Here is a 27,993-nt window from a genome sequence, read left to right on the forward strand (position 1 = left end):
CATGACTTTAAATAGCGCTAGCATAAACAATGCTTTATTTCTTGCTTTTTTCACCTAGATAATTAAACTTATAGGATTATCCTAAAAGACATGAGTTGAGTACTTACATGTGTAGTACAATGAAGGAGTGTTTTACAGAAATGAGTGAGGACTTTGCTGACTCACTGCTTTGATAGTTATAATATTTTTTGAATAAATATGTGATAAATATAGCTGTTCAGAATATCTATACATCTAGAAATGCTATCTTTGGAAGTAAAATGACATTATCACACCATGGTAATCACAGAACCATTTCTCAAAGCCATATTCTTTTTTTAACTAAAAATAATATATTTTAACATTTGCTGTCTTATTTCAGAATATGATTACTCACCAGAAAGAATCAAATTAATTGATAATCTGTCTTTGACATAAAAATAAACTATTTTCCCTTTCTTTTCCTCAACAAAATATCATCACCAATAATAAATGACATTTTAAAACTTTGTGTAAGTTTATAATGGATCTACTCATTAAACTCATTATAGTTTTATGCTATAACTAATTGTTAATTATAAGAGTTCAAACAAAAATTCATATTTGTAATGTGTCATATCTGATTGAAAGTACAGTTAGGTGGTATGCTTCTATAGTTAAACTAAAAAAATATACAGTGACTAAATATATCACAAATTTGCTGTAATGCTGAGTGGCAGTAACTTTATCCTAAGAAAATTCACTGAGTCATTTAATAGGATATCAAAGGAAACTGTTTCTCTTCTTCCTTTCTTGTTACTGGTTAAACATTTTCTTCTTTTTTCTCTCTCCATTTCTTTACTTTCCCCTTTTTTCTCTTTCTCTCTCTCTTTCATCTCTCTTTTTCCATAGTAAGAAATGGATAGACTATCTGGAGGAATATGGATCGCACACATGCTTTGTTTATGTAATAGTACAATTTTATATAATATATTGCTGTAATTCTTAATACATTGTGAGATTCTCATGGATGGATTTATCTTATTTTTATATTATCATGTTCATTGAATTAACAATTCAAGTCTAAAATGTCCACAAATTTACCACCTATATTTTTTAACTGTATTTTGCAGAATATTAGTTTCAATTACCTGTTTTGAGAAGGAAAGATAGGGAGATGTGGGTCTCATGAAAGAAGAGGATTTCACTGTATATTCATTATTATTTATTATACCTAGTATTTAGTGAAGATAGCTTAGGAAATATTTTTATTGGCATCTCAGATTTAGAGCCATTTGTGGGTGATTTGGTCTTGCAAAGATCCTTGCAGTGTCTACTTTATTCTACTTAGGCTGCTATAGCAAGATAAGAATGGAATGACTTAAGTACCAGAAATATGTTTTCTCATGGTTTTGGAAGCTGGAAGCTGGACATGGATATGCCATAGTGGTTGGTTCTAGTGAAGTCCCTCTTCCTGGCTTAAAAAGAGTTATCCTTTCTCCGTGTGTTCCCATGGACTTTGCTTGTGTGTGTCCTTAGAGAGAGTGAGAGAAGGGTCTCTAACACAGCATCTGATAAAGGCACCAATTTTATTAATAGGCACCACCCTGAGAATCACATCTATCCCTAATAGCCAACCCCAAAAGCTCATCTCAAATATCATCACATGATGGATTGGGACTTCAACATGTAAATTTGGGGCAAAGGCATGAGCACTCATCTAATGAATAATAAACTAATTGAGAGCAGGAATACTCCCATTTTTTTGGTCCAAGCTGATACAGTATGGATCCATCACTGACAAAAATCCATTTAGAGAATATTTAATTTTTCTCAGGAGACACTTGTTTCTTCTCCCAATGCTGATCTCCCTGGGTTTTCAGAATGGTTGTTGAGGCCAAGCAAACCAGCATTCTAGTGGAGAGCAAATATCGAGTCTGTCCAGTGCACAAGGATACTCAAAAGTGTTGGGTGAGTCATCAGCAGGATCATGCATGACTTTAGCATCGATATTTAAATAATTCAAAATTACTTTTCTTTTATAAAGAAGAAATTCTGGTGGTATCACTCATGGCTTTCCTACCCAAAGGTGATAAATAGGACAGGAAATAAGCCAGGATTGAAAGCCCATTGGCTTTTATAGTATGAGATATCTTTTCCTCTGAGAGGGCTAAGGGTTGAGTAACCCTTCATCCAGACACATCATCCATCCCTACCAGTGTGATTGTCACAAAAGGAGCAGCCAGGAGATGGAGGGAAAACAGAATTCTTGGTGACATTTCATCTGACCCCAAAGAGAGCAACTTCCTCATTTTTGTTTCTTGGGCTTCCAACTGGATTGGGACTGCTTTTGTACAGCCTCTTTGTGAGAGACTGTATAAGCTGGGATTTAATTTTGTAAAGTCTCCAGAGGGGTCTTTATTCCTCGGGGTGTCAGGACAACTCTCACACCACAGGAGGGTCCCTTACTTATTTCCACTTCAAAGGGGGCATTTATAATAATCCTTATTACAGAATCCAACCACACCTTCTGCTGGGATGATTAATTGGGAGGTGTTGTGGGCTTTTTTTTCTGTTCCTCTTGTTATTGTTTTCTAATATATCATATGCAGTCATTTCACCCCTAAATATAAATATTCTCTCTGGGGAAAAAAAGAGGCACAAACAAAAATGTTTTGAAAAGTAATCATTTGTTTAAAAAATGGAAATTGAGCTTCTGTGTCATAAGGAATGTATGTGCATAATGGTGAAATTTAACACTGGTAAATGATCTGACTACCTCAAAGTGAAGTTTCTGCCTTCCTACAGTGGCCTTTAACCCTGCCCTTTCCTCCAATCTGAGAAGAGCTGATGTTGATGGAACATATAATGGCCCCTTTCCTGTGTAGTAAAGTCAGCAATAAAGCTTAGTAATTAAGGGTACCAGGGAGGCCCAGCCCAGCAGGCTAGTGGTGTGGCGAACACTTTTAGAACTTCAAACAATATCAAAGTCACTGAGAAACGGGCCTAGCTCAGTTCTGGTTTGAATTAAGCCTCACTTCCACACGCACTTTTCAAATCCAAGCTCAAACAAGAAAGCCAAGGCCTTCTGGATTTCATTAGAGCCAATTATCTTATCTGTTTCATCTCAGGCCTGACCCTAAGGCTGGCAAACAGCTATTCAGTGCATTTAGTGTGGTTGTTTGAGAAAGCCTCCAGTCAGCCAATGGCCCGAGGACCTGCTAATTAAAACACCGTTGCCCCCCTGCCTCTAGTGATTAAATATTTTCAAGCTTTTGTAAATAATTTTTCCATTCTTTGCCCCAAGCCTCAAAGGTCCAATACATGCAGTAATTTATTTAGTTTGTCAGAGAATACTGTTGGAAATAGGGTCATAATGGAACCTTTGGAAACTTTTATATGTCCTCGGTCTTCTGAAAGTGACAGTTTATAAACCAGCCAAATGTGTATACTGTTTCTGATGTAATTATGTCCTAATGACCCTTCTTCTTTTGACATGATATAGTGTATAACAGGCTTACATTTTGTCAATAATCACATTTCCTCAAATGTCTACATGATATCTAGAGTCAGAATTTAATGAGATCATTTAAGCGCTAGAAATTTTATCAAGGTGCGTTGCTTTTCATTTTTTTTTGCTTGAGGCTGTGTCGCAGCCACATTGACTAGTTTGGGAAGAAGAGGAGGACTAACAGAATTCTTGCTTGCTCTCTGGGACACGGACTTGCTAGGAAAAATTAAGTTGTTTTGTTTTTGTTTTTCCAGATTCAAGTTCTTAGAACTGAGTGAGCCATAAGGTGACGTGACTTCAGAAAACCAAATATTCAGGGAAAAGAATATTTAGAATTAGAACAACTGACTTTGCAACTTTTCCCAGCTCTAATTCATATTCCATCTGTGTTAAAGAGTAATCTTGCAAATGGATTGTGAGGAAAGAGGAACATTAGGGACTTCCCAACAAAATGCATAAGACTCCAAACTCCTCCTCCTCCTCATGGAACAAAACGCAGAGAGAGTGGATGGATACAAATACTTTCTCTCTTTTTCTCAGGGCACAGCTATACAGACCCACAGCTCCTCTAGCCAATCCAGTCATGTTTTATTGGAGGAAACTAAAAATGCTGTTTTGTTTGTTGTTGTTGTTGTTGCTCTTTTTGAAGTATTACAAGAAAAGAAATTTCAGCAGGCTCATTAGCTTGCATCCAGTGTACACTAAACACACCTATGAAAAAGAACCATGAGACCGAATGGCTCTGCTTCTGTTGTTTTTAAAATGACACTTCGGTCTTATCCTAAATAATAGGCTTTTAATAAAAACATACACCAAAGGCAAACAATTAAACAATGCATAAAGCATCAGGGGGTAACCACGTGGTTCAGTTACAGTCTGGAGCCATTCCAAGGGAGAGCATGTGGGTATTTTACAAGGAACAATACACGACTCTGAAGATATTATGAAACAACAAAATTTTAAATTGAGTCATATAAGCCCTTCTAAAGAATTTTGTATTCAATCTTTGACAATGGGATGATCTCTTTACTTTCTAATTTCTTTGGAAGTACATTAACTGAACCAAATCTTATATATTATTATTACTATTAAACAATACTTTGTTGATTTTTTAAATTAATACTAGCAAATTAATGAGCATATATTAAATGTTTTTCTTTTGGATTCCATGTATCACCACTTGACTTTTCAAAAAGCTAAATTATATATTAGTAAATATTTAGCAGACTTTAGTTCACTGAGTTATTTAGACATTAATCTTATGATTCAAACTGTGTATGTAAAACTATCACCACTGTTTTGTGATATTATGGGGGATTTGAACTCAGGCCAGGGCACTGTCTTACCTTTTTCATTCAAGGCTGGTGTTCTACCTTTAAGCTACATCTCTACTTCCTGCATTTTGCTAGTTAATTGGAAATAAGAGTCTGTTGGGCTTTTCTCACCAGGCTGAATTTAAACCAGGATCCTAGATCTCAGCCTTGTGAGTAGCTAGAATTCCAGGCTTGAGCTACCAGTGTCTGGCTTCAGATTGCATTATTTCTGTTTGGGTCCCTTTTCACCTGAAATGATGTAGTGTTGTAAGACAGAGAGGTAGGAAGCATCACTACATGATTTCCTTTCACCATGATACTTTCACCATGGAACTCTTGGACATAAAAGTGACTAAAATGTCAGGAATTTGTACAAAGGAGAAAAGTTGGTCATGAAACAAAATCAGAAGCACAGCAGAGCAACTCTAATATCTAAGAGATATTTTCTAAAACCAAAAGTAGAGTTGAATGAGTATTCCTTTTGGGTTAGGAAACTTTTAAAGTATAAATATATGCTTGTTCTCTTCTCACTCTTGGTTTTGAATAAACTTTATTTATTCACCCTTTGCTTCCACTCTGTTAAAAATACTTAGTTGTTCTTGAAATTCGATCCATTTCATTAACTCCAATATTGCTTTGATTTCAAGAAGTTAGGCCCAAATAAAATTTACATTGACCCACCTTCTTATTTTTAAGTGGAATGCTACGTGTCTTCAATGGGGAAGGTAATATGTAAACATTATTTTCTTTATGGCTGTTTCCACAAGTATCCTATAATACAAAATATCCTCAAACTGAGATATGAAGAGAATTAAAATTCTGCTTATCTTGAAAGTTGACTCCATCATTGATCTGCCCTCATGTATTCCATATTGTGAAAGATGAACTACATATTGGTAAGAATGTTATTTTGCTAGCTTTCCCATGCAGTTTGTAAGCTCACTGCCCTTCATACGGCTTAACATCAGTTCTGTTCATAATAGATGTTTAGACAAGTAATACCCAGTGCTGTGGTGCCACAAGAAAGATGGGCAGATTCATACCAGATACAAGGATAAGCCTTTACTCTTCTAGAAGAGTGCCAGAGGAGTTTAAATGCCTGCATAAATGAGAACAGATGTTGATTTATAAGTTTCATCTACAAGACATCAAATTATGGAGATGAAATATGGAAAACAGAGTCTATCATCCAGATGTTTTATGCTATACAAAGGTTTGAACTCCTCTCCTCAGTGAAGGTCTTGCCCACAGAAAACATATGAACTGCAACCCTACCCCTCAGAAGTTGTATCTGAACAGACTTTGGTTTGAATATAATTTTCATGAGAATCATTCCTCTGCCTGGAAAAGTCAATGGGTAAATTCCCACTAGTAAACCATAATGTTTATCTAGTTCTGAAAAAAGGAACTACAAACTTTTATTTATGGTATATGAATAACAGCCATTCCCTTTTTCCTACTTTACTTATCATCTCTATAAATCTAGTTAGGGTAAACTTTAGATATAAAGTCATGGAAAGAAAAGAGAACTTTGCAGTTTAGAGAAAGCAAGTACACTAAGACTCAAAGACATGGAAATTATTTTAGCTGTCCAGTGGAATAGAAGATAAGTGGATTTTATTTGGGCCAGACCTTTCTCTTACTAATAAATAAGGCAAAATCATCAAGTACTCACTAAGACTCTGAAAAACAAAATATTTTTGGCTCCATAATTTCCAGATTATATTTATGTTCCATTCTGGCTATGTCATATTATAAATAAGTACTCAACAAATCCACTGTTTCTAGATAAAATCATTGAAATAATCTGAGTTGTTTGGCCATCTAAAAATATTTGTTTCTTCTAGCCTTAAAATTTTCTCAAAAACATTTCATAGAAAGACTTCATTTCCTAATATCTCAGAGCATTGTACAAATATCGAGAAGATTTTGTTCAAGCTTTATTTTCAGTGTTTCAACTTGAAAATTAAAAAAAATCATTTCTTCATTTCTATACAATTCATTTTACACACTCGAAGTTTCTCTTAGAAATAGCTGCAAGAGTTAATTGAACATAGCTTTTTAATTTAATTATTCCTCATTGTTTGGAAAAGCACCCACATTCCTAGAAATTTTCAGTTTTAGAAATACTCTAAGGCCAAGGAGAAAATACCATCTTAAAATGTTCACAGTGTATCTGAATTTTTAAAGTAATAATAAATATCAATTGTAACATTTTGAACTGCTTTAGATATTTCCCCTTTGTAGATATCCTTCACTTTTTAAAATGTTAGACATTTCAAGATACTTTGTGGACTTTTTACCTGAGCTCTGTTCTGTTGAATAATATCATATCTCTTTGATGCTCAGCTCAAAAATCAAGTTTGTAAGTTTCCTGAGGAGGACAGGTGTGCATAAGATCAATTTACTCTCAGGGTCAAGGAGCAGAAATGCTAAGGGTATCTAGACACACACACCTATAGAAATTGTAATTTTTTGATGAAAATTGGTACAATATGTTGCACAGATGAGAGAGGAAAAATGTTGTTGAACTATGTTTATTTCTGGATCTTAAAAGTAGATAGGGCTGACAGCTTTCTAAAATTTATTCCTACAGTTCTTTTGCTTGCGACCTGTTTCAATCAAATTTCTTGAACTATCTCAATGTGCTAAACAGAGAGAACAAAATGTGGACAATAAAATATAATTGTAACTCACACCAGACAAATGGAAATGCATTGCTTTTTACTGAAATAAAATATTAATAGATGAAAGTCATTACTGCTTTGTTCCCAAGATTGATTGACAAGTTCAGATTTGAGGCCCACATCTTATTTTTAGGCAAGTCTTTCAGGAAAAGAAAACGTGGGCTTGATTTGTGAGCTATGACAAATGGTCTGGGAAGATGATAGTGGGACCAATTTGATATGTATGATATTTCATATTGGGAAATTGTTTCAAGAAATTCTACCATCTTTCCCAAAATGTCTTGGACATCCTCAGGAAAGAATACACTATCGTGAGCATAATATATCTGCTTGTCATTAATAATTGAAAATCTACTACAAGGCTGGAAAGCATCCACCACAGCTTTTGTAGACAAGAGAAGACCCCACATCGTTTAAAGTATTATTTTCAGATTACAACAAGTCATTATTTCAAATAGGATATGAAAGTTCATTTATCACTTTATATTCTATTAAAATTTAATTTAGTAACCCTTGAAGTTTAGTTATCTATCCCTTATTTAAAAATTCCCAGAGGTATACATAGAATGAAAATATTCCTTTTAACAAAGATGGAAAAGTTTACTTCCCCTTTTCAAGGGACTGTGAGAAGGAAAAGAAAAGGTGTTGCCAAGATTTAATTTAATAGGCTGTCTTACTGTCTCAGATGGAGGGAAAGGCACAGGAGAAGTGGCTTGGAGATATATAATTTATGAAATAAGAAAAATATAAATCTAGGAGATAAGTTTTAATTTAAAAATAATATCATCAGATTAGATGTCCAAGCAAAATGTCTGATGTGCTAAAAATTCACTTGCAAAGAATTTCTCAGTAAATTACTGTTTTCTCAACACTGCTCTGATAAATGAACTAGAGTTCAGTTTGGAGCTCACTAGTACTGTCTGATACCTTCAGCCAATGAATTTCTAATCACAGTTTACCAGCCTGATAGCCTCACAAAATCTACCAGATCTCAAAATCTTGATATTCTCATTTGAAATGCAAGAGTACTTAATGTAAGAACATCTCAAGTATTTTTTAAAGCAGTTAGTAAAATTTGTAAACAGAGTGAATGTTCTGTATTGCTGTTATTATTTTTATCTTTATGTATTGTTATTTTTCCAGTGTGATTATTTTGAATTCACCTTAACATGAAATTATATTAACAATAGAACAAAAATAAGATAAATAAAACAATATTGACTTAGTAGTCTTTACTAGAAGAGAGAAACTATTTATATTTTACTTCATTTCTAAGATAGAGGTGAGCAACCTCTTTGTCAGGCCATGTACATAACAAGAATATCTAGAATTTACTTCTCAAATGTTAATTATAAAGATGATAAGTATGATAAAATAGCAATGAGAAAGAATAAGGTATTGTACTTAGGGATGTGCCTTGTCCACAAATATGTACTATAACAGTGTGGTAAATATAAAAATACTAGACTGATCATTATTGACTAGTCTCAAAAGCACTTTCTTAGTGAATATAACAATAGAAACCCAGTGAAAACCCTATCTTATCCTACCTGATACTATCCTATTCTACTCTGCTTTTAGTTAAACAAGCTGCTTTTCTTTATTTATTTTTTGTCATGAGTGGGAGAAGAGCTGTGGGAAGCCTCAACTTATTTCATAGACTGTATCAGGAACAGAATGAGAGTTTGAATTAATACATATGATATTGGATGAAGCTTCTAATCAAAATTTCATCCTAGTAAAGTTTCCTTGTACATTAAAGCAACAGGTATAAACCCCAAACAAGGGAGAGAGGCAAGCTGCATTACCTATTTATATGTGTTCAAATGATTTGACTGTTTAACTATGTAGCCAAATTACTACCTTTCTTAAAGTTGTGCCTACTTATAGGGCCAATTATTTCAGCAAAGTCTGTACTAATAAGTACATAATATTTCAATAAAACAGAGACACTTCATAGAGAAAGAAAATATAGGCAGTTTATAATAACATCAAAATTCTTAAACAATTGTTTTCTAGATTACAGTGCTCTCTCAAATCCCCTTTTCAATTGGCACTGATGATTCAGTGAAACACAGCCATGAATCATGTGCCATCTTTTGTCCTGGGATGAACATCTCTGAAGAGCTGACCTTTACAGATCATTTTGCCTTTTGAAATCCTCCTCCATGACAAATAGTAATTGAAGCAGCTACAGAGTGTAACATATTGTCGTGGTGAGAGGACTTTTTTCTTTAATCAGAACTTGTTTGCATTTAAACCAGCCAACCATCAGCTCTTGAACACTTTCTTAGGTGGACTTCCTGAGTGACAAATGAGTCACCTATCATTTCATCAAAACCTCCTGAATTTAAGGGGTATGGACAGTCCTTCCTTCCTTGGTATCCATGGAGATACTCCCCCACAGTTACTAAGACTGAAGCTGTACAAGTCCCTTATATATAATGTTGTGTAATGCTTGCCTATAACTATGTACACACCTGCCTACATGTCTTTTGTATTGATTGATTGATTGATTTAATGCTGGGATCAGAGTAAGATCCTTTTGTGTAAGAGCACTCTAATACTGATGCACATCCCTTCCTAACTCTAGGGTACTTTGAATCACCCTAACTTATAATATATAATCATACAATGCAAATGATATGTAAATCATTATTATTACATTTATGTTCTGTACAGAAGCGATATTTTCCCCAAATATTTTCTATCTATGGTTGTCTGAATCTGTGAATATGGGCAGCATCTATCCATGTTTCTTTTTTGAAAATGATTGTCATTCTTTCATTTATTCATTGGTATATTGGTTCATCTGTTCATTTGCTCAAAAAAATAGGCAAAATTGCAAGGAGTAATGCTATGCTAATTCTACTCTACGAAATGCTGTTTCATAACCATTCTTGAAGATTTTTTTCTATTTAATATAATTAGAGGCATGAGCTACACACTATCTCTTGTCAAAAGTTATCAATGGTCTTATATAAAATAATCACTTTAATATTTATATGATGATTAAATCATTGATATTTAAGGAAAAAAAACAACGTGCCTATTCTGATTGTAATACTCTGAAGAATTTAGAAACACTGAAAGAATCTTTTGAAATAATTGTGATAGAGAATGCTTAGTAGGCATTTAGCAAAACATCTGTCAAATGAAGAGAAGGCATCTGAGATTCATACAGCCCTAAGAATGGATGTTCAAAGTTCTTTGTAACACCAAAGGTTCTTCAAGACTTTTCAAACTTCACGGAAAACCAGAGCTTTCCAATGTTCAGATTGTAGTTAGACTCTTCTCCCACTCATCAGCAATTCTATCATTGTGCACCAAGCATTTGTGGGTTGCCAGGAGAGGCACTTGGGGAGCAAAAGTCTTACATTATATCATTCGTTGTGCCTTGCCATTCCACATACTAACTTGAAGGAGAGTAGCAAAGTGGCATGACATATATAAACTGACTTCCTATCCAAGCTTTTCTAATTAATATTGCTTTGACTTATAGAAAGCACTTAAGACTTAGAAACAATGCTAAAAACATTTCTAATCTAGAACTTGGCATATAATATCGCAATGAAAATAGTCATAATTATTATAAAATGGTATCCTTGGAAACATATCTTCGTTGAACATAAAAAGAAATTTGATATTACTATTTTTAAGACTCTCATGAAAAAGCTTAAGTATACCCTGCAATTATTTCAGGGATGAGTGATAACTGCTTGGAAGGAAGAAACAAGTCATCTGAAATAATTTAGGTATAATTTTATATATAATGACTATTCCATTATATCTTTTTAATCATCTTTCAATCTCATAGCAAAATAAAAATGTTGGCTTGGTATAATTTTCATTTTCCACTGTAAAACAACACGATAGAAATCACAAGGGTGAGGCATAGGACAGACTGGCTAACAAGATCCACAGCCATTTTCCATCTCACCATGAATATAGTTTCACAGTGAAGAAGGCTGTCCATACAAAGAAGTTTATCACTGTGTAGAGACACTTAAAAACTAAGAAAATAGAAAAGGCAGTTTACTTGCTGCACTATCTCCATTTCCCACACCTACCCACAAATGCCCAAAGTTGTTCTATTTAAATATCAGGAAATAGGAGTGTGTTAAGAAAGTTAAAATTGCTAGCTAACTTTCTTCCATTGTGATGAAATAATCAAGTATTAATTTGAGATAATCAAGTTATACAGAGGAAAGGGTTACTTCAGTGCTTGGTAGGTCGGTCTTGTGATGAGGTAGGGCATCATGGCTAGGAGTGTGTGATGAAGGAGATGTCTCACCTCACAGGGGCTGGGGTTCAGATGAGAGAGATGGAGGCACTGTGATCAACTATCCCCATCAGTGGCATGCTTACAATTTTCGAATTTCTTTTCATTAAGACTCTACCTCATCAACTTTCACCCCTTTCCCATATCATATAACTGGGGACTAAGCCATAACACCAAGCCTTTGGGATGCCACAAACACTAGCAATAAATTTATATAATACTACATCCAAAATTATATGAATCTGTCTGACTAAAGCCAAAGTGTACAAAAGAAGACAGACAGATGATGATTGATAGATGACAGACAGACAGATAGAGATGGGCATATTTTATGTTGTATTTACTTTCATAACCCAATCTCATCGTCATGTCTTGGTAGGCAACAGAGAGACATCAGTTCATGACATGCCATTCACAGGCTATTCTGTCTACTTAATATCAATCTCCCCTACTCTAATTCCTTTGTCCTGCTTAAAAACTCCTACTCGTACTCAAAAGCAAAAGTCGAAGAATATTTGATGAAGACTTACCTGTAAACTTTCCAGAAGAGTTAGTTATTTTTCTCCTCTTTTTAAGCATGTCTGTTCTCTGGAACAGTAAGTAACCCTTCTCCTATCATCCCTGAGAGCTAACTCGGCATTCCAAGATCTCGCCAGAATGCCTGGGATATATATGTGTGCAATGAATGTTTTCTAGATCACCATCTTATTTTCAGGTCAGCTTGGGAATCAGACAAAAAATTCATATATGGCAAAATATTATAGTCTTATGTCATTCCAGTTTTTCCAATACATCAATAGCATTTTGATAATATTTTAAAATTTTACTGCTAATTAAGGAAAAACGTCTTCACACATATGTAAATTTTTTTAGTTCCAAAATTTATCTAATTTTTGTAAGAATCGTAGCTATTTATAGTTTTCCCTTAGAGGAGAAATGTGAGTAAAATTCTCCTTTGTATCTTAAATACCAAGTTGAATATATTTATTTAAAATATGTTTTGGGGGCACCAGATGTGGAAGACATATGTGTAATTCTAGGAACTCTGGAGGTGGAGATTGGAGCTAATGTATGACAACACCCCCACCCCCACCATGTTAGATCTCATCAAGAAAATACAGCAAAAATAAAGAAGATGTGTGGCTCAAGTGATAGAGTGTCGGCCTAACAAGCACAGTACACTGTTTACACCTAAATGCCACCATAAATAAATAATTAAATTATAATAATTTTATATAATAAAATTACAATCACATTTAAAAATACACCTTAATAAAATTAAAAGTGCATTTTTTAGAAATAATTATTTTCTGGTCCACTTTCCTGACAAGAAAAATTCTTCAAGTAAGAAAATGAAGTACACATGATACAAGACAACAGAAATGGACCAAAATTTCATTTACTGAAAAATTTCCCTATCATTTCCCTATCATTTCTCAAATACATATCAACAAGAATTTCTTCATGGAAATCTATGTGTGGAAAATTTCAAACTCTGAATATCTCTCAATTATCTTTTCCTGCAGTTGTTTTTGCTTTCAGTGCAACAAAACATTCAAAAAATTGGGGGTTTATGCTGAAAATCTTGTGCTCAAATCCTGTAGGTGGAAGAAATACTGACACAATTTGACATTTCTCCTAAAAACAGAGGATTTTCCAAACATATATATATATATATATATATATATGCATATACAATTTCATTTCAAAAAATGAAAAGCTTTACATCTCTTGTTTAAATTAATTTTTAAAGTTCTTTGCTTAGAAAAAATAAGAGAGTAGAATATAGCAAGGATACATTTCAGTTATTCCTAGAGAATCTAAAGGCAACTAGTTGATGGGTTAATGTTTTAAGATAGAAGGGAAAAAAAGCAAAATTCATTCACTCTACCATCAAATGGGTTAGCCAAGGATGATGCTTTTAAGGCGAGCTAGCTCCTCAGCACCAGGACTGCTACAGGTGCTGTGGAAAGAAGGGATTCAGTAGTCCAATTGGGAAGTGTGGGATGTGCCTGTTCAAGCAAAGTTAAATAGACAATGAAGGACTTTTCAGAGCATTTATTATGCTAATATCTACTTTAAGTCACACGAAATAATATTGGCAGATTTTTCCAGACAGAACTATTTAATAAAGTCTTTTCTTCCCTCTCAATTCCTCTCCCTCCCTTTTTTTTTTCTTAATGAGGGCAGGGATCAAGCATGTATGGGACCCTGGCCAATATACCTGCATGAAAACAACTAGATCTTGATATACCACTTATACAAATTCCTGTGCGGGTCTATAGAAGACATTGATTAGAAATTTACATTTCTACTTCAAGTTCAGAGTTTCAGATATGAGGTTTTCTCCATCTGCCACTTGCAGAGGGAAGGGTACCAACCTGAATGCTTCAAGGTACTCCACATCTCCCATGGGAGGATCAAGGCCACCTGTCCAGGCAACATTTATATTATACCCTTCTCCAAGGCCTGTTCCAACCTGAGAAGAGAAAAGCATACCACCATGGGTAGACAAGAGATCCATGGGAAGTAAAGCAAGAAGAGAAGAAAACAATCCCATGGGAAGTCTTGACATAAGCATCAAACACTGCATCAAGTCAGCCCAACCTTGCTTGACAACTAGCGCTCTGGGTTATGCACTTGTACTGCCTTGGTTCTTGGTCCTGGGGGACAATCGAGTAATCTCGTGTAATTTGAAACACCAGCAAAGGACAAGAAAATTAGGGGTAATCATGCAATGCAATTACCTGCAAGATACAAATAAAAGTGGGGCTCTAAAGAAATAAACCGAACCTCATTTGGGGCTCCACTGCCAGGGAAAAAGTTCCCTTCATCATAGCGATGGAGTGAAATGTACAGGATGCTGGGGTCAGCATAAAAGGCCTGCTGTGTACCGTTTCCATGGTGCACATCCTACAGAGAAAAGAAAACAGATGACAAATACAGTTCTGTCTAACTCTGTGCGGAGGCAACCTTTTTGATTTCGAGTTGCCTGTCTTCCTAACCTTCCCCTCCTTCTCATGGTCTGTCTTTCTCTCTTGTCCCTCTTTTTCTTTTCCCCCTCAAGACTGCTCCTACCCCCCCACCCCCTTTACTTCCTGAACTTTCAGGCAAATTACGCTTTAATGCACTCATTTTTTAAACTGGCTTCTAAAAATCAGGAAACCACAGCGAGCATGCCCTGGAGACACCAGATGAGCAGTCATTGAGAAAGTCCAGTCCTTTGGTACAATTAGATATTTATACACCGGCTCTTTGTACTCTTTTGCTTCGGTGATGGAATCTCGCATCCTGTTTTATGGAGGAATTTTATGACTTATTAACTGCCAACAGTTCATAACCCCTCAGGCTTAATTAACTAGCCTCATTGGCCTCTGGAAAAAAAAAAAGAAGACTAATGTTTAAACTCCAAACTAGTATTTTGCAGAAGGATCTATGGCTTGCAGAACATTTTCGTAATTCTTGACAGAACACTAAACATACGTGTGTGTATTGATTTGCCAAGTCCCACCATTAAGGTCAAAGGCTTTGCAACCAGCTGAATAAATTGGCTTTCTTGAAGCCTTCAGTTCAGTTAGCAATCCCCTAGCAGTTAGCGTCACTTCAAAAGAGATGCCAGATGCAGAAACGACTTCATTCTTCATTTTGGTAAAATCATGACAGCAAAAATTGAAGACACAGGAGCCATGAGCTCATTAGCTTTTGTCATCTGAGCCAATGGAGGATGAGAGCATGGGGTTTTATACAATCTTGTCCAAGCTGTCTAATCTTAATATTATATATGTTCTCTCTTCCCAGTCACCTCCTGATTTTTTTCTTCCCTCATACAACTCTCCTTCCCTTCCCACTCAAACAAGCAAAAAAATCTGTTTTGTTTCAATGAATGCAAAATTCATAGGGCAATTCTCTATGATAATGATTAAAAATGTGTCACTTCTCTTTATTAATCATAATTAATTGTCAATGATGTGTTTGAATGAATATGAGAAATAAAAAAATAAATATCATTAAAAATATGTTTACTGAAAGATTTCCAGTGTTAAAGAGTGATAAATTCACTGAATGACATCTGGATAAAAAGGAAATGGACCAGGTTTAAAATTCAATAATCTATATATTTGTACTCAGCAGAATATTATTGCCATATTAGTAACATATACAGAAATAGTTTCTGGTTCTGTTATTAAAATGTGTGGTAACATGTAACTATTTAATTATATTGTATTTCATTTTAGGTAAATAGGAATTACTCTGGTTTCAACAGTGTCTCCCACAATTTTTAAGTTAGACACACTATTAAAAAATCTGCATAAGTTATTTGATAATTGAATGGTATATGTAATGTTATCCATAATGTAAAAGATAAAATGGAGGCTTGTGGCTTTAGTTATTTAGTAAAACTACACAAAAATTAGGTGTTAGACTGGGTTTTGAACCTACTTCTGATTCAAAGGATAAACTTTTAACTATTACACTGTTAACTTTACATACATTATCTCTTTGATACTCTTAGCAGCTTTGTGTGGTGAAGTTTTTGTGCATTATTTTTCCTTATCCTAGTCTGTAAACCTTTGTACCCACAAAAACCTGCAGTTCTGCATTACACTACACATCACCAGGATCTTTGCTAGTAGGTTCAGAACACCTGCACTGAGTTTGCCATCTATGATGTAGACACATAATAACACTCTTCCCTTTTGTATAAAACACACACCCAAAAGTAATTACAGAATCATATGTCTAGGCAGAAAATGAGATCCTTCGAAACTTGTGTCAGACAAAGATACACATACCAGAAAAAAAGTAAATTACTGAATATATATATATATATATATTAATTCCTGGATTTCTGAATATTGAAAGAGAAGAAGGGATAGATACATTATTTCCTTTATGTGAGCAATTTAAGCCACAGAGTCCTTTGTGCTTACTACTGGACATCTACAACATGGATAAAAAATATTAGAAAGCCCTCAACACTAATGTTTCTGTTTCCCTTGTACAATATCAATAGAGTTGTAAGTCACATTGACCTGGTCATAAATGTATCCACAATTGCAAAAGTAGAAATAATTACATTGATTATTCCAGTTTCTCTGGGGACATTGAAAAGTTTTATTTAAGAAGACAAAATAAGAAGATGACAATGTGTCTCAGATATCAAATCATTTGTTCTTGAAAAATACCCGAGGTACTTATGTACTTCTGAGTAAGAAATGCAATTTTATCATCAGTGTAGTAAAGTTTTCAACAGATACTATTCATTAAACTACAAAAATCCATTCTAATACATGGGCCATCGTGATTCTGCATTGATATTCACTAAGCATTTAAAGATAAAATTTCAATACATGTATGCATATTATTCTGGGCAGTAATTTATAACAATATAACTTTGGTTCATTTTTTTCTTGTTTTATGCTTTTGAAAATTCTTCTTGCTCTAAAATATTCATACAAACTTCTGAGGTCTTGGGAATTATCTGAGGTTTGTTTTTCCATAGCAACAAATACATACTACACTAAGATAAGAAAAATAAATGAAATGAACAGAATCTTTAAAAATCCCCAGGAAGAACTTAAGCTTTTAAGATACTCTGAGAAATGTGAAAAAAATCATTTAATTATTTTTCTGGTTAAAAAAGTACATTGTGAAAATTAATTCTGAACAAAATGTAGAATCAAATATACTTTTACTTGTATGTCAAATAGCTTTGAATAAATCATGTTCCACCTGCTAACTAGTAGAATAATCACTTGCAATTATTTAGTATAAGGACTTGTGAAAAATATCTAAATATATTTGACTAACCGTTGGGTTTTCTAAAACCTAAGGGTAGTTGAAGTAACTTTTTTTTTTAATAACAGAACCTAAAGAGTAATGTTTTTCTGACCAAACGCTACTTTGCCCAATAACTTCATGAGTCCTGCAATATAATCTACTTCTAGGACAGGGCACTGCCCTGACCTCAATGGCTGGTTCTTTTGCAAGTGGAAAGCAAGTCTACCTGATTTTTTTTCCTACAATGTTTTGTGTGTGTGTGTGTGTGTGTGTGTGTGTGTGTGTGTGTGTGTGTGTATGTGTGTGTGTGTGTGTGTGTGTGTGTGTGTGATCTTTTTAGAAAGGGAAAGTGAAATGAATGAGTTTTATAGATCCACTAGAATACTACCTGCCTAAAATACCTAACATGTTTGAATTTGGCTGTGACCCCAAATGGGAGGTGAGTCACTACTCTGGCTCTGTGTTTACTAGGCTTATAAAATAGCTGAATTTAGCTGTTAGACAATGGAGTTGCTTTGCCTTCTCTTGGTCCCAGAATTTGTAGAGGTACTTTACCACGTCACCGGCATGGTAAATGGCTTTGGATACACAAGGATGAAGGACTTTCCCTACTGAAACACTTCTTTCTCCTCTCCTTTGCTAACTTGCAGAACAGACCTGTCAGCCTGGGAGAACAGAGGTCTCAATGCCACGTGGCACTTTAAAACTTCCTTCTCAGCAGCTGGGAGAAACAGGAATTTCCTCTAAGTAGCCCTGCAGCTGCAGAAATTGGAAGACTTGAAAGTAAGAATATGTGAGCTGGTGGTGATCTCAGAGGCAACCCTTTGGACAGAACTTCATACACTGAGAGAATTTGAAACAAAAATTTCTCGTCTTGTAGAGCCTGCTGGGAAATGAGAATCATTTATGATTGGATAATGAAGCCGGTTCATAATCAAAGGCCGGTAAGCTTACAGGAAACTGCTGGGAGCTACCAAGTAAATTATTTTATAAATCGTTTCAGATTATATCCCGTAGACTTTTACTCATATATTAACATACAAAGTAAAACTATACATAAAAATCCTCTGCAGTACAAAGAATCCATCTATCGTAAACTACATATTATAATTTTCCAATCCATTTTACAATTCATTATTTATGAGTTTGGATATAAACAATGTGCTTTCAAAGGGGTTTCTTGATAATTATTGATTACCTTTGTAGAAACTCCAAATGATATAGGAGATCTCTCAGAAAGTAAATGCTAAAAGGCTCTGAACAACAAGGAAAAGTGGACCAGTCACCCTCCCATATAATTTTGATAAAATTTACATGTTGAGAAATTTTGAGCACACATACTTCAATTTTCATCCTTCTTTTCTTGAAAAAATTTTTACTTATCTTTCTAGCATAGACCTTGCAGACTATGCTCATTTTCTAAATGTACAATAATTCTTGAACAATAGTTATTTAAAAGTGTTTTTAAAAAAGTGTTCTTTTGAAGCCGGGTGCTGGTGGCTTTTGTCTGTAATCCTAGTTACTCAGGAGGCTGAGATCTGAGATTGTGGTTCCAAGCAACCCAGGCAGGAAAGTCCGTGAGATTCTTATCTTCAATAAACCACTCAGAAAACTGGAAATGGTGCTGTGGCTCAAATGGTAGAGCACTAGCCTTCAGCTGAAAAGCTAAGGGGCAGCACCCAGGGCTAGAGTTCAGGCCCCGTAACCAAAAAGAAAAAAGTTCTTTTGAATGCATATAGAAAAATACATACTAGTATCGATCATGCAAAATGCTAATACATTGCTGCTGCAGAAGATAAGAGCTTTCAATATGGTGAACTATGATGATAAACTATGATTTACATTGAAGCTTAAGCTGGGTGACAGTGGCTTATAATTCTAGCTACTCAGGAGGCTGAGATTTGAGGCTTAAGATTCAAAGCTAGCTCTGGCAGGAAAGTCTGTGAGACTCTCATCTCCAATTTTCCCCTAAAAAATTAGAGCTGGAGCTGTTGCTCAAGTGATAGAATACAAGTCTTGAGTGGGAAAGCTAAGGGACAGAGCACCGGTCCTGAGTTCAAGCCTTAGGTTTGGCACATACATGCACATGCATGTGCTCACACACACGCGTGCGCACACACACACACACACACACACACACACACACACACACACCAAGAAAACCTTAAGCATGTTTGCAAAATACATGGAAAGTTCGGATTTTATATTCTTCCTAAAAATGTGTTTGCAGAAAGACAATACATTGTACCAAAAAAAAAACCCACAAACACATTTATTCCAATTCAAAGCTAGTAGTGTTTATCAGTCTCCCATTCCTTTTATCTTGGGTTTACCTTAACTAAGTATTTCTTCACATGGCTCTGTTTGTGCCCCCTCAACCCTTTGGTGTGCCTGGTTAACTAAATCAGAGGGCTGGAGGGTAAGGCCATGACTTCCAATAAGATTTAATTATGAGTGCAGATATGAGCAAGATTTAGACTATTGAGCCTTGCACTTCAAAAAAAAAAGCCCTTTAACATATTTTGCCTTTAAATCTTTTATCACCTGCAAAAATTAATTAAGTGCAGATGTAGCAGGTTCAGTTTGGATGCCAGGGTTCATTTCCTGTCTATGCTTTGTCAGACAACCTATTACACCTTCTTCTTGAACTGGAGGCAAGCTGAAAACGTGGCTCATAAATCACCATTCAGCTCTCTTTTGCTCTTTCTTGGGCTGGTCTTTTTATATGGGCAGATCTCTGGCTCATTACTCAGAAATATACTTTAGACAACCTGCCAAGTGTCATCTGCATTTAAACCAACCATTTGTTAAACAAATTATAACTATTGTGTAAGAATGTATCATGTTAAAATGCAAGGCTAAATCCAATGTCTATGACTCTTAATCACTCAGGGTTCCTGCAGGAGTCATCCTTAACCTGGCATCTGAGACTTGAGATCTTTTCAGAAAGAATGACATGCTGACTTGTTTTAATAATACCACAGTTGCACAACAAGCAACATGATTGCTAACCAGGGGAAGTAGCCAATTGGTTACCAAAGCAACAGCATTCTTTCCAGCACATCTGACTATTTAAAGTCTATATTCTGTAGGGAAAAGTAAATTTGGGTTCTGTTGGGTTATTTTAACTGTGGAAGTATCAATTCATTTAAGGATCATAAAAATTGCCCTGATCTGCGCCTTCTTCTCATTAAATTGCAGTTAACACCATGAAAGTGAAACGTGAATGTTTATGGTTTCAGAACTGCTATCCCGAATTTAATGAGTTTCCACATTCAAAGGAAACACACCCTTCAGTTGTTTGCAAGTGCTAAAGGCAAGACAAGAGAGAAATACAAATCCCTTCCCTTTTAGTTAGAGTCATTGAAAATCCAGCTCTGGTTGGGAATACATACCAGATCTACAATCAATATCTTGCTTATATTTAGTTGGTCTCTCAAGTACTTGGCTGTAATTGCAACTGAATTAAAAAAGCAGAACCCCCTGCGGAATAAAGAAGAACAGAGAAATAAGAAAGCAAATCATCCAGGAAAACCATTATAAATAATGTTCAGAGCATTTTGTAAAATGCTATATGATCTCTGAAGCCATAAATCTGCTTCTGGGAGTATCTCGAAAGACTTTTTTCAGTCCATCTGCTAACAATTAGAAGCTTCAGAAACATGCACAGGGCAGGTGACTGCCAGGAATCATGGCGCTAGGAGATGGGCAAGAGTCTCTGGTACTTACATGGCTGCAGATTCTTCAGCATGATGGCCTGGGGGCCTTACAACAGCAAACCCATTCTGTAAAGAAGACATGTTTCCAATGGTCAGGTCAGGTAGGAGAGGCTTACTTTCATCACTGTGCTCTACACTTTCTTCAAAAACACACACCAAAAAAGTACAGATTCTTAGAAGCTTGCTCTCAAACTTGACTTCTGGCCCCTTAGCCAGGCCATAGAGGGACAGAGAAAAACCATATATGATGGTGTTTCTCAGACTATGTCTCAGGAAGGATTCCACAGAGCCAGGGGCAGAACAGAGAGGTCAGAGCTATGCCTCACTGGCAAACATACATGTCAGCTGCTATTCTCTCGTGGTTCACTTCTTTATGACATCAACATACCACAGAGGGAAATGCACTCCTGGTGCAGGTTTGAGTCAAAGTTTAGAAAGATGAGGAAAAGCCCAAAGTGAAAATTCTTTACCTGGGTCCCCTCAATGATTATTTCCATTACAGTATCAGCAAAATGATCAACGCACTCACATACTCACATAGACACAAAAGAAACTTCAAAAAGGTGAAAAGGGAACAATGGAAAGCCATATTTCTTCCAGTCTATAAACTTAGCTTGGATGACTGCCAAGACTCGCAACTTTATTGGATTCTCTGAGTCAATTTCTAGCCCAAGTTCTGGAATTTTATAAAAAAAAAAAAATTCCAGGGCTGAGCAGCAATCTGATCTATCCATGATCAAGGAATGCCTTAACCTCCAGATTAGTTGGAATGCATCACGGAAAGCTGAGGTAACTCCAGCATGAAGGCAGGGAACCATAAATCCTTACAAAGCCAGCATGCTCAGAAAAGTTGGGTTGTCTGATGTGAAAAATAATCATCTATCACACGATTCACACCACCTTTCACTTAACTATGATTCAAGTAACATGTGCCAAGAAGAATGTTGCCTTAATACATAATCCTAAAACTTTTGAAATAATATAAATATACTTTAGAGAGATTTTTCTCCCTAAATCTTTAATGCAAGCAAAAAGATATAAAGAAAAGCCATCTATGCCCTGGATCTTCAAACATACTGGCACATTCTTGTTATGGTCATTAACATGCAATGAGTTAATTTGGTATCTTTTTTGGCCAGTGTAGGGAATGATAAGTTAAGACCAAATAGGGAATTACTGTTGCTAGACTATGCCCCCTTCTCCCAATTTTAAGCATTGAAATCTTGATCCCAAGGAACTGTATTAAGAGGTAGGATCACTAAGGGGCAATTTGGTCTGTCCTCAGGGATATAGGGATACAGGGATACATTCTGGTTTCAACCAGAATTTCTTGTTTTCCCTCAGCCTTTCACCATGCTCTAACTGGGAAGGGAGCTCTAGGGAGGTGCTGCAGGTTCTTGAATTTTCCAACTCTAGAACTAAAAGGCAAGTCAGCTTCTACTGTTTATTGATGAAAGTGTAGAGAATGGAGATGAAAGCCTCTCCCACCTGACCTGACCGTTGGAAATCTGTGATGTGTTTTGTGGCAGCAGAGCATGGATTAATACAGAAGTCAAATAACAGAATGTATGGACACAGGAATGATGATAAACATATGTTCTGTTATTATTCTTAATGTACTTGCTATCTCTCTGATATGGGAGAAACTACAAAGATTAAATAACAATATTTAGAATGATTATAGGGTGAAATTAGAGATTATTAAAGGTCTGAGAATGGAGAATTTTGCAATGATTATGATAGCAATACAGTTCACTGGGAAGACAATGGCAAGGGTGAAAGTAGATATGAATGAAGCATGGAAAATATAACTGATATAATGAGTTTTAGATTAATAATGTAATAAAACTTTCAATATTCAACTGAAAATTGTGCTTTCTAGACAAGGGACTTCATTAGGCAATCCAAAGAGCAAAATATCCAGTGATTTAACAGCTACAAGAAAAAAAGAGTATTATTGTATTAGTAATCAAGTGAACACAGATTAAACATCCAATAAGAAGCTATTTTTTCCATATAGAAAGCCAGGCACTGGTGGCTCACACCTGTATTCCTAGCTACTTAGGAGGCTGAGATCTGAGGAAAACTAACCAGCCCAGGCAGGAAAGTCTGTAAGACTCTTATCTGCAATAAACCATAGAAAACCGGAAGTAGTGCTGTGGCTCAAGTGGTAGAGTGCTTGCCTTGAGCTGAAGAGCGCAGGGATAGGTCCCAAGCCCAGAGTTCAAGCCCCACGACTAACTGGAAAAAAAACCCAAAAACCTGAAATGTTGAGAAGCTCTGTGCTGACACTCCCTTGTTGCTGTAGAAGAATAATAGATATATCCAAGGGAAAGTAATATATTGTATTAACTTTGTAATTTCATATATTTTCTAAATGGCTTATAGCAAATTTGAATTATTTTCACAGTAAAAAATATTATTAAACCTGGAGAAAGTTGGTAGATAAATGCTAATGAGGCTGGAAGATCAGCTTTCATGTAGATATGAAAGGAAACAAAGAGCATTCTGGGTAGGGTAAGCATAAGAACCTTGAAATACGAGTCAGGTACAGTAAGTCAATCGGTGTAGAGTTCATGTTGGGGAACAAAATGGGAACACAATTTCACAAGTTATGTAAAGCAGAACAATAACAATAATAATTTTAATTGTCTTCCTCTTTGTAGCCAAATTCCTTGAACAAAGGGTCTGCTTTTTGCTTTATACTCTTCTGTCCTACCCTCCAGCATTTTGGAAAAATGCTTTTAAAACCACTTGATTTTAGCTTGACTATGTCCTCCTTGTCAATTTCAATAACACTATTCGCCATCATCAAGACCCACCTAAACATGCCTTTGTAGTTTCAACACCAGCCAACCCCTTACATTCTCCACATCTCTTCTGTGTTCCCCCTTTGCTTAGCTGAAAGGCTTGTCTTTGTTGCCAGCGTCACATACCTGCCAGCAGAAGTAGAATGTAGGTTCCAGTTTCTAGCTGTTGCTTAGAGATCATAAAAGCCCTTTAAAGCCATCATACCCCTACAACACTTCCAGAAGGGAAGGATTTGAAGGATTAGCGCACCCAGTAAAAGATAAAATATAACTTAATAAGATGACTGAGATAATCCTGAGACACTCCAGCTTCTTCTGGCTCCTATGGTACTAGAGAAGGGACTAGTTTGTCCTCCATTCTGGCTCATAACCTACAATTTGGATCCCACCCTCTCATACTCTTCTATCATATATCTAATACCCCTTTAAATTTATATGAAAATTTCCTTTAAAATTACAACCATTTTGTCAAGATTCAAATAGCTTCAGGATTTCTACCATTCTGGAGACAGATGGGTCAATTTGTAATATCTATCATCAGTTCCATCAATTTTTCAATTACTACATTTCTTTTCTTCCCCTAGTCACAACCCAATTCCCAGAAAGGCAGTGTCTACTGCTTTCTCTTTTCTCATTTTCCTCATCTGGACTCCTTTGACCTCTAATTTATCTTCCAACCAAGATACTTAAGAAGGTCATACAAATGATCACCAATGGCCTTCCTGCCACTGAATCCAGTAATGGGATTTTTATTCTTTCAACCTATCAGCACCTCATTAGCTATCAACCCCATTGGCTACATCTTCGTTTTAGAATAATTATTCCCATGGTTTCTATAACTGAATACTCCCCTAATATTCTTACCTTCATTTGTAGTTTCTAATATATCTCCTACACATAAAATATTAGGCCATTCAATTATGGCCAATCAAGGCTACATTTTAGCCTTTCTGTTTCCCCTTCTCTTTCACATTTCTCAGACAATGTCACTAGTGTTATGAATTCAAAACAAAGCAAATTGTGGGTTTCTATTTCAAGGATGAAATTTCTTGAGCAGAAGAACAGTGTTTCAGCTCCCATTCTCAACACCTTTGCTTGTGTATTTCAAGATCACTTCAAATTTAATATGTTCAACATCAAACTTGTGATCTTCTGATTTTTTGCTAAACTTAGCAATCATATAATGATTCACCCATTGCTGCAAATCAGAAGCCAATCAGTTGTTTTTAAAGGCTCTTTCACCCTATCTTTCTTCCATCTCATTTTAGTTCATATCCAATTCCTATCAATTTTACATCTATTACTCAAATCTATGTGCTCATATTGATGTCAATTCCTTCTATAGTTGACTTTAAATTTTTCTCTTTCTTTCTATCAATTCTGAAGTAATTACTATCTGTCAATATTCATAGGACAATTCATTCAGTCTCATGATTTATTGGAAAACTATCCTATTCACAATGGCTTCAATCAATCAATCAATCAACCAGAAATAAACTAAAGATATGAAAAACTTCTTTGAGGATTTGTTGTTGGGGGATTTAATTTTTGCGTTCTAAATATATTGTAGATATGAGACTCTTGTCCAATGCATGGCTAGTGACGATCTTCTCCCAATCCGTGGGCTTTCTATTGATCTTGCTAGCTATGTCCTTTGCCATGCAGAAGATCTACAGTTTAATGCAACCCCATTTGTCCAACCCTTTATTTAATTTGTTGTGTTTCCGGGTACTTGCTAAGAAAATTTCAGCCTGTGCCAAGGAGCCCTAGAGTTTCTCCTATTCCTTCCTGTAATGTTTTCAGGGTGTCTGCTTTGACTTCGAGGTCTTTGATCCATTTGGAGTTGATTCTGGTACAGGTGATATATAAGGATCTAGCTTTAGTTTTCTACAGGTGTTTAACCAGTTTTGCCAGCACCATTTACTGAAGAGGCTGTCTTTCTTCCATCCTATATTTTTTAGCTCCCTCATTGAAGATTAGGTGGCTATAGGTCTGTGGGTTCATTTCTGGGTCTTCAATTCTATTCTATTGGTCCTCAGGTCTGTTCTTGTGACAGTACCAAGCTGTTTTGGATAGCTTTGTAGTAGAGTTTAAAGTTTGCTATTGATACTCCTCCAGCACTGTTCTTTTTGCTAAGAATAGTTTTTTCTATTTCGGTTATTTTTATTGTTCCATATGAATTTTTGGATTGCTTCTTCTATTTACTTGAAGAATGAGGTTGGTATGGAATGCTGTGCCTCCATCAGAAAGAATGACACTGCTCAATTTGTTAGGAAATGGAAAGACTTGGAAAAATTATATTAAATGAAGCAAGCCAGACCCAAAGAAACATGGTCTCCCATGGTCTCCCTTATCTACAAGAACTAGTATATGTCTAGGACAAGCAGAAGAGGTCAAAAGCTAATATGACTATATAACCTGATGCTAAACGAAATGAACCCCAAGACTGGGACACAAGAGGTTTTATTTTTGTTGCTGTTCCTTTTAATGTACTTATAATGTATTATGTGATTTTTTTGTTTCTTTGTATGATCTTCCCCCATGGTATAACCCCAAATGTCACTGTATTTGACTCCAGTGTCCTGCATGTTTTTTTTCTTTTTTTAATCGTGAAAATACTGTACAGAAGGGTTAAAATTACGTGGGCAAGGTAATGAGTACATTTCTTATCAAGCATTGTAGCCTCCTCCTTTGTTTCCCCTTCCCATCCCATCCATCCTCCACCCTCCCACCCAACCTTCCTCTCCTGCCCCCACCAAACTTGAAAAGTTTGTTTTCAGCATAACGACTTATAGATCTCATTGTTGCAATGGGTCCACCTGATCTCTCTTTAAACGATTTGTTTTTTCCCTTCCCCTGCACAAATTATAACAACATCAAATACAGTGAAAACAGGGGTTATACCGTGGGGAAGGGACATACAAAGCAACAAAGAAATAATCTTATAAATGTGTTAGAAACAATCTCATGAAAGAAAAAAAAAACATTTGAATACATATCTTAGGGTTCATTTCCCTAACATCAACTTAACTGACCTTTTCTGCTTGATTCAGACATGTTATTGCAAATAAGGGAAACCATGGGACCTATGTTTCTTTGGGCCTAGCTTACTTCACTTAATATAATTTTTTCCAAGTCTTTCTATTTCCTAACAAATGGGACAATGTCATTCTTTCTGATGGAGGCATAGAATTCCATTGTGTATATATATCACATTTTCTTGATCCATTCATCTACTGAGAGGCATCTGGGTTGGGTCCATATCTTAGCTATGGTAAATAAGGAATAAACATAGTCATGCTGGTAGCTTTAGTGTGGTCTTGTTTGTGAACATTTGGGTAAATGCCCAAAAGTGGGATTGCTGGGTCCTAGGGGAGCTCTATGTGGAGTCTTTTGAGGAACCTCCATACTACTTTCCAAAGTGGTTGAACAAGTTTACACTCCCACCAACAATGCAGTAAGGTTCCCTTCTGTCCACATCCCCTCCAGCATCTGTTGTTATTGGAGTTCTTGATTCTAGCCATTCTAACTGGGGTGAGGTAGAATCTCAATGTTGTTTTGATTTGCATTTCCTTTATGGCTAGAGATGTTGAGCATTTCTTCATGTGTCTATTGGCCATCCTTCTTTCCTCTTCAAAGAAGTTTCTCTTTAAGTCTTTAGCCCACTTATTTATTGGGAAGTTGTTTCTTTAAAGATTTGTTGTAGAGGGATTTAATTTTTTGAGTTCCAGGTATATTTTAGATATGAGACCCTTGCCCTTGTATGGCTAGTGAAGATCTTCTCCCAATCTGGGGGCTTTCGATTGATCTTGTTAGCTATGTCCTTTGCCATGCAGAAGCTCTGCAATTTCATGCAATCCCATTTGTCCAACCTTTCTTTGATTCGTTGTGTTTCTGGGTCTCTATTAAGAAAATTTCAGCCTATGCCAAGG

At 35.7% G+C, this 27,993-nt stretch overlaps 1 protein-coding gene across 1 annotated transcript in view; it reads right to left on the reverse strand.

Annotated features, from left to right (window-relative positions):
• Hdac9 (histone deacetylase 9) overlaps positions 1-27,993 on the reverse strand; it is a 679,511-nt gene that overhangs the window by 133,200 nt on the left and 518,318 nt on the right. Inside the window, exons 18-21 of the mRNA XM_013024045.1 lie at positions 21,262-21,317; positions 20,928-21,015; positions 14,545-14,664; positions 14,133-14,230 (exon numbers count right to left, since the gene is read on the reverse strand). Of these exons, the coding sequence (XP_012879499.1) occupies positions 14,133-14,230; positions 14,545-14,664; positions 20,928-21,015; positions 21,262-21,317 (362 nt within the window). The remainder of the gene's footprint in view (positions 1-14,132; positions 14,231-14,544; positions 14,665-20,927; positions 21,016-21,261; positions 21,318-27,993) is intronic.

Source organism: Dipodomys ordii, unplaced genomic scaffold (assembly GCF_000151885.1).
Source record: "Dipodomys ordii isolate 6190 unplaced genomic scaffold, Dord_2.0 Scaffold72, whole genome shotgun sequence".
Lineage (NCBI taxonomy): Eukaryota > Metazoa > Chordata > Mammalia > Rodentia > Heteromyidae > Dipodomys > Dipodomys ordii.